This window comes from Schistocerca americana, chromosome 1 (genome assembly GCF_021461395.2).
Source record: "Schistocerca americana isolate TAMUIC-IGC-003095 chromosome 1, iqSchAmer2.1, whole genome shotgun sequence".
In the NCBI taxonomy this organism is placed as follows: domain Eukaryota; kingdom Metazoa; phylum Arthropoda; class Insecta; order Orthoptera; family Acrididae; genus Schistocerca; species Schistocerca americana.
In genome coordinates this window covers 715,935,752-715,949,630 of record NC_060119.1, presented here as the reverse complement: position 1 = coordinate 715,949,630, position 13,879 = coordinate 715,935,752, and the positions used below count along the sequence as shown (strand labels likewise).

Below are 13,879 nucleotides of genomic sequence, written 5' to 3'. Positions count from 1 at the left end.
GCAAGTTAACTCACCTCAATTTTAAATAGAAAACAAAAAGTTCTAAAAAATACCATTAAGTTTTCAACTGAGTAATTTGTTTACCAATTCAGTTTGATAGAGTCTAAAAAATTGCATTAATAACAACAGGATTTGCACAAGTCATCTATGGAACCGAGAGTGTGTCATACTGAACTAGTGTTCTTAGTATTTATCGAGGCGAAATTTCAAGTTTTAGGTTTAATTATTGCTTGTCCAAAGTGTTTAACTCTTCATATACTTGTATTTAAAAAAGCAGGTTTGTAATTCAAATAAATGAACAGAAATTCTGGAATCTATACATATGCGTGTGGTGCAAAAGTACTTTTCATGTCCCATACAGAAGTTTAGTTTTCTGATTTCAATACAATTTAAAAAACAAATTTATGTAAGTAATCTTTAATTCTTTGCAAGAACCCATCTGAATGCATTGTATATATTATTTAAATAAGTACTGAGTGATGAACTTCACGAAAAATGCTTGTGATTGTCCTGTGCAGCACTTGAAATAGTGTTACAGTATGTGCACGAGATGTATGAATGATCAAGCTACATAAAGAGTGAAGAAAAGGCGAATCTTCACAATGACAGAAAAAGAGTATGGTATTTTGATGAAGAAATGCAAAACCACCAACTAACATGTAAAATAAAAAGGCATGTGGAACTGACGAATTACCAACAGAAGTGGTGAAGAGCTTGGGAGGCCAGGAGAAACAGTCCAACCTTGTAATGAGATATACAAAAAAGGAGAATGGTCAGAGGACTTTACGGCAACGGTAATGATACCAATTAAGAAAAGACGAATACAATGAAGTGTGAATGACATATGACTACCAGTTTATTTTCTCATGCAGTCACATTGTCACAAGTACCAAACAGAGCACTGAATGGAAAGCCAGAAGGGCATTGTAGAGAAAGAGTTTTGATTCAGAAAGAGTGAAAGAACAAGAGAACTGGATTACTAAGAAGTACAGGAAAGAGAGGTGGAGAAACTTATACTCTTATTTGTTGACCTAGAAAAGACTTAAAAGATAGTACAATGAAGCAAACTGGAGAGTAATTTGAAGAAGAAAGGAGTTGATTTGGAAGGGGAGGAGATTGGTAAATAATTTATACTTACAACAAACAGTAATTGAGTAAGGGCTGGAAATGAAATGCCTGAGGTACGTAAGATGTTTTTTAACAAGTAGCAAGAGGAAAAAATTGCAAAATACTTAGTTGAAAAAAAAGCGATATTTGTTTTGGAAGAAAGGGACAGCACGATGCACCATGCACTATGTCTTTATCTTATTGATCTGCAAGCCACTTTAACATTTTGTGTGTGCTACTTTCAGTAGCAGATGAAGTGTGAATGACATATGACTACCAGTTTATTTTCTCATGCAGTCACATTGTCACAAGTACCAAACAGAGCACTGAATGGAAAGCCAGAAGGGCATTGTAGAGAAAGAGTTTTGATTCAATCGTCTTTACAGTGAGTAGCAAGCTACCCTTTTTTTAACCTGGCATTTTCATTGTTTGAAAGCTCAACTTGCAGTAGACAAGGAAGCTTTTAATTAGAAAGAGAAGATATATAAAGAGCTCAGGAAAAGCCAAATGTTTTGTCTGGAGTGCTACAGCTGATGAAGCTGAAATATAAACACTGAGAAGACAGGACAAAAGGATGTTTGAAGGTTTTAAGATTTGGGTTGGACGAGGATGGAAGGATTTGTTGAGTACAAAGGCTGATCAACAAACAAGTGCCTGAAAGAATAGGGGAGAAAAGAACACTATAGTCAGTTATATGAAAAAGACCGAAGAATTAGCTTGGCCACTGCTGCGAAGGAACCGTTTGATGGTGAGTGCATTGCGATTAGTGTGCAGGAGAAGACTGAAAGTATGGGCACGATACAAGACGGTGAAGGACGTTAAAGGAAGTGGTAACTACATGCAACTATAGAGAGCTACAGACAACAGGCCACGGCGAGCAACTGTGCAAAGATCGGCCTTTGGGCAGAACACTAAATAAAGTATGGACACTGGGGGGAGGGGGTTTCAATGAACAACATTTTAACAATGCTTGAGCTTAGTAGCACAAACTATGAGAGTGTACAGAAATTATGAAATAAATTAAGACATATCTGGAATGTAACACTACTAATAAGTGAATTAAAACAACAGATTACATCAACAGTGGGAATTAGTGACATTCGGAGGGAAGCTACTATGAACAGCACAGTGAATGCATTATTGTAGCCAAGATAGACACGAAGCCCAAACCTAATTCAATAGTAGCAAAAGTAAGAGAAGGAAAAGTCGTAAGTGAATATGGACTGGGGGACAGGAATGAAACAGGAAGCCGTCTGCTGAAATTTTGCACAGAGCACAATTAAATCATAGCTAACATTTGGTTTAAGAATCATGAAACAAGATCATATACGTGGAAGAGACCTGGAGACACTGGAAGGTTTCAGATTGATTATATTATGGTAAGGCAGAAATTTAGGAACCAGGTTTTAATTGCAAGACATTTCCAGGGGCAGATGTGGACTCTGACCACAATTTATTGGTTATGAATCGTAGATTAAAACCAAAGAAGCTGCAAAAAACGGAGGAATGAGATGGGACCTGGATATATTGAAAGAACCTGAGGTTGTAGAGAGTTTCAGAGAGAGCATTAGGGAACAGTTGACAAGAAGAGGGGAAAGAAACGCAGTAGAAGAAGAAGGGAAGCTTTGAGAGATGAAATAGTGAAGGCAGCAGAGGATCAAGTAGGTAAAAAGATGAGAGCTACTAGAAATCCTTGGGTTACAGAACAGATACTGAATTTAATTGATGAAAGAAGAAAATACAAAATGCAGGACATGAAGCAGACAAAAGGGAATACAAACGTCTCAAATATGAGAGTGACAGGAAGTGAAATATGGCTATGCAAGGATGGCTAGAGGACAAATGTAAGGATGCAGAAGCATGTATCACTACAGATATGATAGATACTGCCTACAGGAAAATGAAAGAGTGTTTTGGAGAAAAGAGAACCACCAACTATATGAACATCAAGAGCTCAGATGGAAAACCAGTCCTACGCAAAGGGCGATGTACCTGAGGGCAATATGATAAAAATGGAAGAGAATGTAGAGGAAGATGAAATGGGAGATATGATACTGCCCGAAGAATTTGGCAGAGCACTGAAAGACCTAAGTGGAAACAAGGCCCTGGGAATAGACAACATTCCATTAGAACCACTGATAGCCTTGAGAGAGCCAGCAATGACAAAACTCTTCAATCTGGTGAGCAAGAGGTATGAAACAGGCGAAATACTGTCAGACTTCAAGGAGAATGTGATAATTCCAATCCCTAAGAAAGCAGATGTTGACAGATGTGAAAAGTGCCGAACTATCAGTTTAATAAGTCACAGCTGCAAAATACTAACACGAATTCTTTACAAACGAATGGAAAAACTGGTAGAAGCCGACCTCTGAGAATATCAGTTTGCATTCCGTAGAAATATTGAAACACATGAGGCAATACTGACCCCAAGACTTATCTTAGAAGATAGATTAAGGAAAGGCAAACCTATGTTTCTAGCATTTGTAGACTTGGTAAAAGGTTTTGAAAATGCTGACTGGAAACACTCTTTCAAATTACGAAGGTGGTAGATGTAAAATACAGGGAGCAAAAGGCTATTTACAATTTGTATGCAAACCAAATGGTAGTTATAAGAGTCGAGGGGCATGAAAGGGAAGCAGTGACTGAGAAGGGAGTTGAGACAGGGTTGTAGCATATCCTCAATGTAATTCAATCTGTATATTGAGCAAGCAATGAAGGAAACAAAAGAAAAATTTGGAGTAGGAATTAAAATCCATGGAGAAGAAGAGGTGTGCCGGTGATATTGTAATTCTGTCACAGAGCAAAGGACTTGGAAGAGCAGCTGATCGGAATGGACAGTGTATTGAAAGGAGGATATAAGATGAACATCAACAAAAGCAAAATGAGGATAATGGAAAGTAGTCAAATTAAATCAGGTGATGCGGAAGAAATCACAATAGGAAATGAGACACTTAACGTAGTAAATGAGTTTTGCTATTTGGGGAGCAAAATAACTGACAATGGTCAAAGTAGAGAGGATATAAAATGTAGACTGGCTATGGGTAGGAAAGTGTTTCTGAAGAAGAGAAATTTGTTAAACCGAGTAAAGATTTAGTGTCAGAATGTCTTTTCTGAAAGTATTTATATGAAGTGCACCCATGTAAGGAAGTGAAACATGGACGATAAACGCTTTAGGCAAGAAGAGAATAGAAGCTTTTGAAATGTGGTGCTACAGAACAATGCTGAAGATCTGATACGAAGAACACGTAATTAATGAGGAGGTACTGAAAGAACTGGGGAGAAAAGGAATCTGTGGCACAACTTGACTACAGGAAGGGATCGATTGGTAGGACACATTCTGAGGCATCAAGGGATCACCAATTTAGTATTGGAGGGAAGTGTGGAGGATAAAATCATAGAGGGAAACCAAGAGATGAATACACTAAGCAGATTCAGAAGGTTGCAGTAGTTATTCGGAGATGAAGACGCTTGCATGGGCCAGAGTAGCATGAAGAGCTGCATCGAACCAGTCTCTGGACTGAGGACCACAGCAATAACACCTCAATTGAAGGTATCACTCAATGAACTAGTAGCACATGCGCAGCGTAACTTGACACTTCTTGCAGAGATTGCAGGAACTAGAGGAATGAATAGGTAGACTCACTTGCATTTACTTCCAGCACATGCCACATGCAGTACCAAGTTGAAGAACATGTAAAGTACAGTGTTTCAAATGTGGACAAACACACAAAACATTAATTACCTCTTCCTCTTGACATTCCACGGGAACGACTTCTTGCCCTCATACGACCTCCACGATATGATACATTTAATGTCAATCGATCCTTAATGCTGGTGTTTCCCAAGCGCTGACCAAGACGTTGCCGCATGCTCCTCTGTAAAATTTATGTAAACATTTGTAAGACTTCACGTAAACACATTGGTCATTTGTTAGATTAATTCCAGACAGTAAAAATAAAATTATAACTGAAAATAGGCCAATATTTTGAAACCACATTAACTGGCAACAGTAGAAGGATTACGCTCTAAAATAAAAGTTTTTTCCTACCTTTTTCAATTTAAGAGCTGCCACAACAGCTGGACGACGTTCCATCTGCTGCACAAGTCTGCGATTCTTCACTGATGCTTGGTGTTGAAGCACTGCATTCTCTCGAATATTTCGAATTGCATTCTCTCGGTTTCTCCTCAGGTATGTAAAGCTGTGCCATTAAGAAAGGACCCACATCTAAATAAATGGGGCTTACTGTGTGCTCTGTGTGTTAAATTCAGCCATTTAAATGCATCCAAAGTGCCTTTTTATGTTAGTTCACACTGCTTTATCACTTTCTTGACATAAGCTGCTGATGCCCCAAATAATGATAAAAACTGCTGCCAGTTTGTTTCAGAGCCTTATTTCGGTGACCCTTTCAATTTTGCTTAGAGTTTTAACATTGTGTAAGGGCAGTCTTTGTTTCATTTTGTTAACAGCGATGAGAACTGGATATTTAATGACTAACTGAAAACTTAAGTTAATATCCTTATAAGCAGTTCACAGCTAAAGAGAAAAAGTGACAATTATGGAAAAAAAATTAGGATCCTGTTCACAAATCCCACTTTCTAAAGCAATTATGCCTTTGCCCATACTTCACTCCTGCTTCTGCATGAGTGCTCTATTACAAAATTGGAAATACATGATTGAGCAGATTGGATATGGCCATTTCAATCAAAAATCTGCTTGGTAAATATTAATATTATCCTCATTTTCCAATACACATGGCCAGTAATATGCTGAAATCAGACCTTCCTTTTTTCAAGGATGGCTGATCTGAACTGAATTGCACTGTCAAAACTCTTTATTTAAATATCAGAACAACATACAGTACAATACATCAATGCTTAAAGTTACAGCAGTCTTGTTATACAAAGTCACCTTTTATATTTTGAACTTTCCACCATTGTATATTTGGCACACCAGCATTACTGTACTGTTTCTTTCTTTTTTGCTGTGAGCTGATGTAAATGTACACAGAAAAATGTAAACGACCTCAACTTTTATGAAATTGCTTCCATTTATTTTCTTGAAAGGCGGCTTTGTTTTCACTAATAGAATCCATTGCACTTTTTTTTCCTTTTCCTGTTGAAGTACCTTTGGCTAATCTTATCACCATTTGATACAATTTTTACAGCAGGCACAGCTTTACATATTCACCACCTTCATTGTTAGACAGTGCTTCAGTTCATTTAGCAGCAGCTTTTGACTGGCAGCCAATTTATTACAACAAATCTGGCATCATGTCTCATCTTTTGCTTTACGATGTAGTACATAAAAGGTCTCTGAAAAGCTGTCTGTAACAACTGCAGCATTCGAAAAAATTCATAAAGTGCCTAGAAAAAGTATGGTATCTCAAGTGTTTTGGAATAACATCTTCCATTCCCATATTGCCTCTACATAAATAGCGAACACAGTACTGAAACTGCAACGAAAAACAGACATTTTAATTGTTTTTATTGATAACATAACACCGTCTGTTTTAAACTATTTTCTGAGAACACTATAGAACTCTATATAAACATATATGCAAAAAAATTCCTTTATATTTTTTTTCAAAAGTGCACATGAAATCACTGAATGTGATGAAGTAAATATCTGTATCTAAGGCCAATTAAAACTTAAGACAAATTTTTGTCAAATGACTATCACTTACAGCACACACCTGGATAAAGGAAATTAAGCTATTGAAGAAAAATAGAATGTGTGTGTGCGCATAGACCAAACAACTAATTTAGCAAATAAACAGACAAAATTTAACACTTCCAGAGCAGAACACACATTGCATATACATTCATGCTCAACTGAATTAACAAACTGCTGTTGTCTTGGAGCACACTTGAGGGATGGGATGGCTTGGCATTTCACATGAGTGGGATCTTGTGAGATCTTGCACTGACAATCTGCACAATAGCTGACTGCAAACTGAACAAGGCATGTGACATCCATGCATTTGAGTGCAGATTTCAGCCAAATCAAGGGTGTCCGAAGCATAGCACATCCCACCTCCAAGGTCGTGGGATCACCAAGGTTCTCCAATACCACCACGTAAAGAGTGTGCTGAAGTACTTTAATGTGAGAAACATCTGATTGGCCACTCAAATAATGGAAAAAGGGTTGCTCAGACTAATGAGTATCAGTGCACATTAGTACACCCCGACAGAATGGTACAGGAATGTCACAAGCCACAAGAAGCAAGGCATCTTCCTTGCCGTCAGGGAACTGTTCAGGGCAGTTGGTGAAGGTATTCTTACACTGTTCACCAAAAGCACAACACAGACAACATATACCTAGTGTATGAGAATGCACCACTTATCATTCTTTAACTGTGCCAGAATGGACTGTGAAACACTAAGAACATGATGAGCTTGTGTGGTCCCTATGTCACTACACTCAATTTGAGTCCAAGAGCCCATACTGAGATAGATAAGTATGACTTTGATTAAGATTTCTGGTAGTTCTGAGTTGTGGCTGAACAGTCATAGAGCGGGCGGGATGGGTCCACAACACTTTACAGTGTCTTAAGCCATACTACTACAAGTCACAAAAGTTACAAGCTTCTACTAAGGTGCTGGTTAATTCATCTGATCATGAATATACACTCCAATTCTAACACTGAACTTCCTAAGTTGCCAGGATCTTTCTCACAGTGCTTGTATTTACCTTAAGACTCAGGAGTTTGTAAGCTTTCTTCCCCATTTCTGTCTTATAATGTTACTTTCAGAATGAGATTTTCACTCTGCAGTGGAGTGTGCACTGCTGATATGAAACTTTCTGGCAGATAAAAAACTGTGTGCCAGACCGAGACTCGAACTCAAGACCTTTGCCTTTCGCAGGCAAGTGCTCTACCAACTGAGCTATCCAAGCACGACTCACGACCTGTCCTCACAGCTCCAATTCTGCCAGTACTTCGATTCCTGCCTTTCAAACTTCACAGAAGCTCTTCTGCAAGGTTTTGAAGTTTTATATCAGCGCACACTCCGCAGCAGAGTGAAAATCTCATTCTGGAAATATCCACCAAGCTGTGGCTAAGCCATGTCTCTGCAATACCCTTTCTTCCAGGGGTCCTAGTTCTGAAAGGTTTCAGAAGAGCTTCTGTGAAGTTTGGAAGGTAGGAGACGAGATACTGGCAGAACTGAAGCTGTGAGAACGGGTCATGAGTTGTGCTTGGGTAGCTCAGTTCTTAGAGCACTTGCCCGGGCAAAGGTCCCGAGTTCGAGTCCTGGTCCGGGATACAGTTTTAATCTGCCAGGAAGTTTCAATGTTAGTTCCAATTTTTATTAGTAATTACTGTCTTCTTTTGACATTGGGCTCTCTTGCTAGGCAACTTTTTGCTTTGTTTGGTTTGTTTCTGGATATATGAGGAAAGCTGTTGTTCATTATGAATGTACTTTCCCCCCAAAAATGATTATTGAGATTGATGAAAGTTTTTATTACAGTCAATAAATGAGAAATGTACTTTCATATATGGAACACCTCAATTGTGACAACAAATCTTTCCCCTATTATATGACACACATACTTTAATAATTATGGCACCAATGGAACTCCAAACCTGAAGATGTGATAGTTACTAATTTTGCAAGAATTTCTTCCATACTCTGAAGTATACATTTGCTTACATAATATCAGAGAAAGTGTTTCTTAGTGACCAACATGTTTTGCATCAAACATGGAAATTAGTACCCTCCCCCCTTTTTTTCAAATTAACCAATTTTTATTTCCTGCATACCACTGACTGAAAACTATGTAGGCATAATTCATACCAGCAATTACACTGTCAATACAAGTGAATGTTTCTGGTTTGAACAGTTACTTATAAATTTTAAATTATGAATTTATGAAGCAAAATTTGGATAGCTCATGAGAGGAGGAAAAAAAAAGGGGGGGGGGGTTTGATGCCTGCATTTCAGCTATATAGGTCTAGTTAAAATTGTGGTACTGTTTTTTATGCTTGTGTGTAGTGTTTTTGGTTTCACTGTTTTCTTTCTACATCAAGCAAAATATTTGATTCCAACTGTGTGTATTTTGCATTTTTTTATTTGGTGTATTCTATTCTTTTTTGATATGTTTTTGTTTTGCGAGGGCATGTCCGATATCTCTGTCTTCCTTCAAGCTACATAGGTCAAGTGAAATATTTGATTGCCTATTGTGAGTTTTTAGGAATTTTCTGTTTGGTTTATTCTACAGAAATCTGTATGCGCTATTATCAGATTCTGTTATTGTTCTGTGGGGAGATGTCCAGTATCACTGTCTTCGTTTAAGCTATAGAGATCAAGCAAAATACCCAATTCCAATTGTGTGTTTTTCCTTTTTCCTTTGATTGGTTCATCCTCAAAGAATTCATGTACATGATTTTTTGATTATATGGTTGCTTTGCAAAGATGTTAGTTTTATTCTCCTTTGTTTTACTTTATCCCCACCCAAAAATCCCCTATTTCCCACAGTTGTTCCGTTGATTGCATTTCATTGGGTAATTGAAATATTTCACGTTTTTCATGGTTGTTCGAGACTAATGATCTCTACGGTTGTCACCATCTTGAAGGATGTGATACAACTGTTATTAAAAGTTCTCTATGGTTGTCTTAGTAAGTCATGTAAACTATGCTATTTACCTGAAATATGAAGCCACGGGTCAAAGCAGATTAACCACCAAAGCAAAATTCATCGTGGATGTTCTTGATAAATTCTTCACTGTTGAGAGCTTCAAATGAAAAGTGTCATCTAAACACTTGAAAAAATTTAATGTTTATATGTTTGAGAAATACTGACAACTCCATCTATTAATATCATTCCATCTATTAATATCATAAGCCCAAAAATGGCCAAACTGAGACGATGTTCACTATAATTGTTACTTCACTATTTTTCTCCTGTATGTTAATTGTATCTCTAGCGCCATAAGTTAAGCAGCAATAGCAATCTTCGGAATATCACAAGTCACCGAAGGAACTTATTCACTGGTGCAAAGTTATGTTATGTTATGTTGTTTTCCTGGGAGAATGGCAACACAATTAAAGTCATAACCGTAGTTCCGAAGTTTGTACAGGGAAACTTTACTATTTATTTTCCTTGCTATGGAGTTGGGAGCACTGCCATCTAATGTTGCTTGTAGCTAATAATATTAGCAAAGCCTGAATGCGATTCCAACCTATGCTGACTGAAATGTCATAATAAGTTAATCCTAGAAAACAGAGAGAATATTTTTGAACAGTTTTGGCAGAGGGGAGATCATAGCAGACAGCAGACCCAAGACACGTGTAAAGATCTGGAAAACCAACTGAAGGAGAAAGGTCATGCTTCCAGAGCTTATTCATTAACACTTAAGGAAAATACCACTGTAACAGACTACATGCAGCTTGCTATATTTGTGTGGGGTATTGATTCAGAACTAAAGGTTTTCCAGGAGCTGTTAGATGATATACCTTTGGACTACACAACCACGTCGTAAAATGTTTGGAATGGCGTTTGAATCCGTTGAAAATATGTTTCCCATGGGACACAACCTGTTCTGTGGCAGGTTGAGCACCTCAGATAGCTGACAGTCGGCAAGGTTTTGTGTGTTGTATGAAAGCAAAAATCAAGATAAATTTGCGAAATACATATCAAATATATATTGTTTTATCCATCAGGAAGCCCTCTGGACAGGAAGTGCATAATATGGCAACGTCCTGAAGGTCATTGTAGAATGTGTGAATTCTGTAAGGTACCACAATTCCAATCATCACCAGTTACTGGTATTTTTGCTATATGGAAGCAGTATACAGTGACACACATCATTATTCAGTATAATGGTTTAGTAGAGCATAGTTCTCCACATATTCTTTGCAGTTCATTAGAAAACCAACCTATATACACAAATGAAACAGGTGATGCTTTCGGGGAACGCTTTTTGCATACACACTTTCAGGCGAATTTTGTTCACCAGCAAAGTTTTCCTTTTTTATTTCTTATATTTTTGCCCAATGAAATGCACGATTTCTTGTAGGACAAAAATGGAATACAATTTAAATTAGGTAGGTAAAAAGAAAGCAGTAGTAAAAATGGGTTTTATTTTCTTTTTCAGGTCACAAACAATGGAGAGAGGGAGAGAAATGATCTGAGAGAGGTGAGACTATTACCAGCCGTTGGGATTAAGAAGGACCCAATAGAGAGCACATCAGCTGTCGAATGACATCATTGGGCAATTGAGAAAAACTCATCAGCGCCAATGAATTTTATAAAATCTGCAGCATATATTTAACTATAAAAAACAATAATTATCTTGGACATGGCAATATATTAATTTCTTATTCTTCAGAACGCTCTCGTTTTCTTGGACAAAGAAATAAAATGTGATGTCTCCGGTGACAAGGTTTTCTTGACAAGTTTTAAGGAGAGAGCACTGAGCATTGAAGAACTTGTGGGAAAATGCAAATAACGAATGAATCCTAATTAAGTGGAATGATAAAATATAATCTAAGTAAACTTTACTTTCATTTCATTAATTAGACTGCAAACAGTTTCTTTTCCTGTGAAACTTGAATTACAGCCTTTAGCTTAAAGTAAAATCAGTAAAAGAGAGTTTTGCTGGTGATGTAAGTAAACTATTTGTTGTTGTGGTCTTCAGTCCTAAGACTGGTTTGATGCAGCTCTCCATGCTTCTCTATCCTGTGCAGGCTCCTTCATCACCCAGTACCTACTGCAACCTACATCCTTCTGAATCTGCTAGTATATTCATCTCTTGGTCTCCCTCTATGATTTTTACCTTCCACACTGCCCTCCAATGCTAAATTTGTGATCCCTTGGTGTCTCAGGACATGTCCTACCAACCGATCCCTTCTTCTAGTCAAATTGTGCCACAAACTTCTCTTCTCCCCAATCCTATTCAATACCTCCTCATTAGTTATGTGATCTACCCACCTAATCTTCAACATTCTTCTGTAGCACTACATTCCGAAAGCTTCTATTCTCTTCTTGTCCAAACTATTTATTGTCCATGTTTCACTTCCATACATGGCTACACTCCATGCAAATACTTTCAGAAACGACTTCCTGACACCTAAATCTATACTCAATGTTAACAAATTTCTCTTCTTCAGAAACACTTTCCTTGCCATTGCCAGTCTACATTTTATATCCTCTCTACTTCGACCATCATCAGTTATTTTACTCCCTAAATAGCAAAACTCCTTTACTACTTTAAGTGCCTCATTTCCTAATCTAATTCCCTCAGCATCACCCGACTTAATTCGACTACATTCCATTATCCTCGTATTGCTTTTGTTGATATTCATCTTATATCCTCCTTTCAAGACACTGCCCATTCCGTGCAACTGCTCTTCCAAGTCCTTTGCTGTGTCTGACAGAATTACAATGTCATCGGCAAACCTCAAAGTTTTTATTTCTTCTCCCTGGACTTTAATACCTACTCTAAATTTTTCTTTTGTTTCCTTTACTGCTTGCTCAATATACAGATTGAATAACATCGGGGAGAGGCTACAACCCTGTCTCACTCCCTTCCCAACCGCTGCTTTCCTTTCATGCCCCTCGACTCTTTATAACTGCCATCTGGTTTCTGTACAAATTGTAAATAGCCTCTCACTCCCTGTATTTTACCCCTGCTACCTTTAGAATTTGAAAGAGAGTATTCCAGTCAACATTGTCAAAAGCTTTCTCTAAGTCTACAAATGCTAGAAATGTAGGTTTGCCTTTCCTTAACCTTTCTTCTAAGATAAGTCGTAAGGTCAGTATTGCCTCACGTGTTCCTACATTTCTACGGAATCCGAACTGATCTTCCCCGAGGTCAGCTTCTACCAGTTTTTCCATTCGTCTGTAAATAATTCGCATTAGTATTTTGCAGCTATGACTTATTAAACTGATAGTTTGGTAATTTTCACATCTGTCAACTCCTGCTTTCTTTGGGATTGGAATTATTACATTCTTCTTGAAATCTGAGGGTATTTCACCTGTCTCGTACATCTTGCTCACCAGATGGTAGAGTTTTGTCAGGACTGGCTCTCCCAAGGCCATCAGTAGTTCTAATGGAATGTTGTCTACTCCCGGGGCCTTGTTTCGACTCAGGTCTTTCAGTGCTCTGTCAAACTCTTCACGCAGCATTGTATCTCCCATTTCATCTTCATCTACATCCTCTTCCATTTCCATAATATTGTCCTCAAGTACATCCCTCTTGTATAGACCCTCTATATACTCCTTCCACCTTTCTGCTTTTCCTCCTTTGCTTAGAACTGGGTTTCCATCGGAGCTCTTATATTCATACAAGTGGCTCTCTTTTCTCCAAAGGTCTCTTTAATTTTCCTGTAGGCAGTATCCATCTTACCCCTAGTGAGAGAAGCCTCTACATCCTTACATTTGTCCTCTAGCCATGCCTGCTTAGCCATTTTGCACTTCCTGTCGATCTCATTTTTGAGACGTTTGTATTCCTTTTTGCCTACTTCACTCACTGCATTTTTGTATTTCCTCCTTTCATCAATTAAATTCAGTATCTCTTCTCTAACTATAGTGAATCAGAATCCCATTGCATTGAAGTGGGATCAACTATAGCTTTGTTTTCAGAAAGAAGTGCAGCACGAGGTCTATTTACCAATTAGGTGAACTGAAAAGCCATTACCAAAGAATAATTCACATTTTAGCTGTTGGCATAATATTTTCCTGTGTCATTACAGCAAGGTGTTAACTCTAGCCTCCCAGGGGTTAATGTGAGAAGGCAACAAAATTTTTTAAAGAATTTGGAAATATATATTT

General features: G+C 37.8%; 1 protein-coding gene across 4 annotated transcripts in view; it reads right to left on the bottom strand.

Moving 5' to 3' along the window:
• Positions 1–13,879, bottom strand: part of LOC124610194 (chromatin target of PRMT1 protein-like) — a 55,674-nt gene that overhangs the window by 30,081 nt on the left and 11,714 nt on the right. For all 4 annotated transcript variants that reach the window (XM_047140140.1, XM_047140141.1, XM_047140139.1 and 1 more), the window contains 2 exons: positions 5,156–5,306; positions 4,850–4,982 (listed from right to left, as the gene is read on the bottom strand). In XM_047140140.1, coding sequence (XP_046996096.1) covers positions 4,850–4,982; positions 5,156–5,306 — 284 coding nt within the window. The remainder of the gene's footprint in view (positions 1–4,849; positions 4,983–5,155; positions 5,307–13,879) is intronic.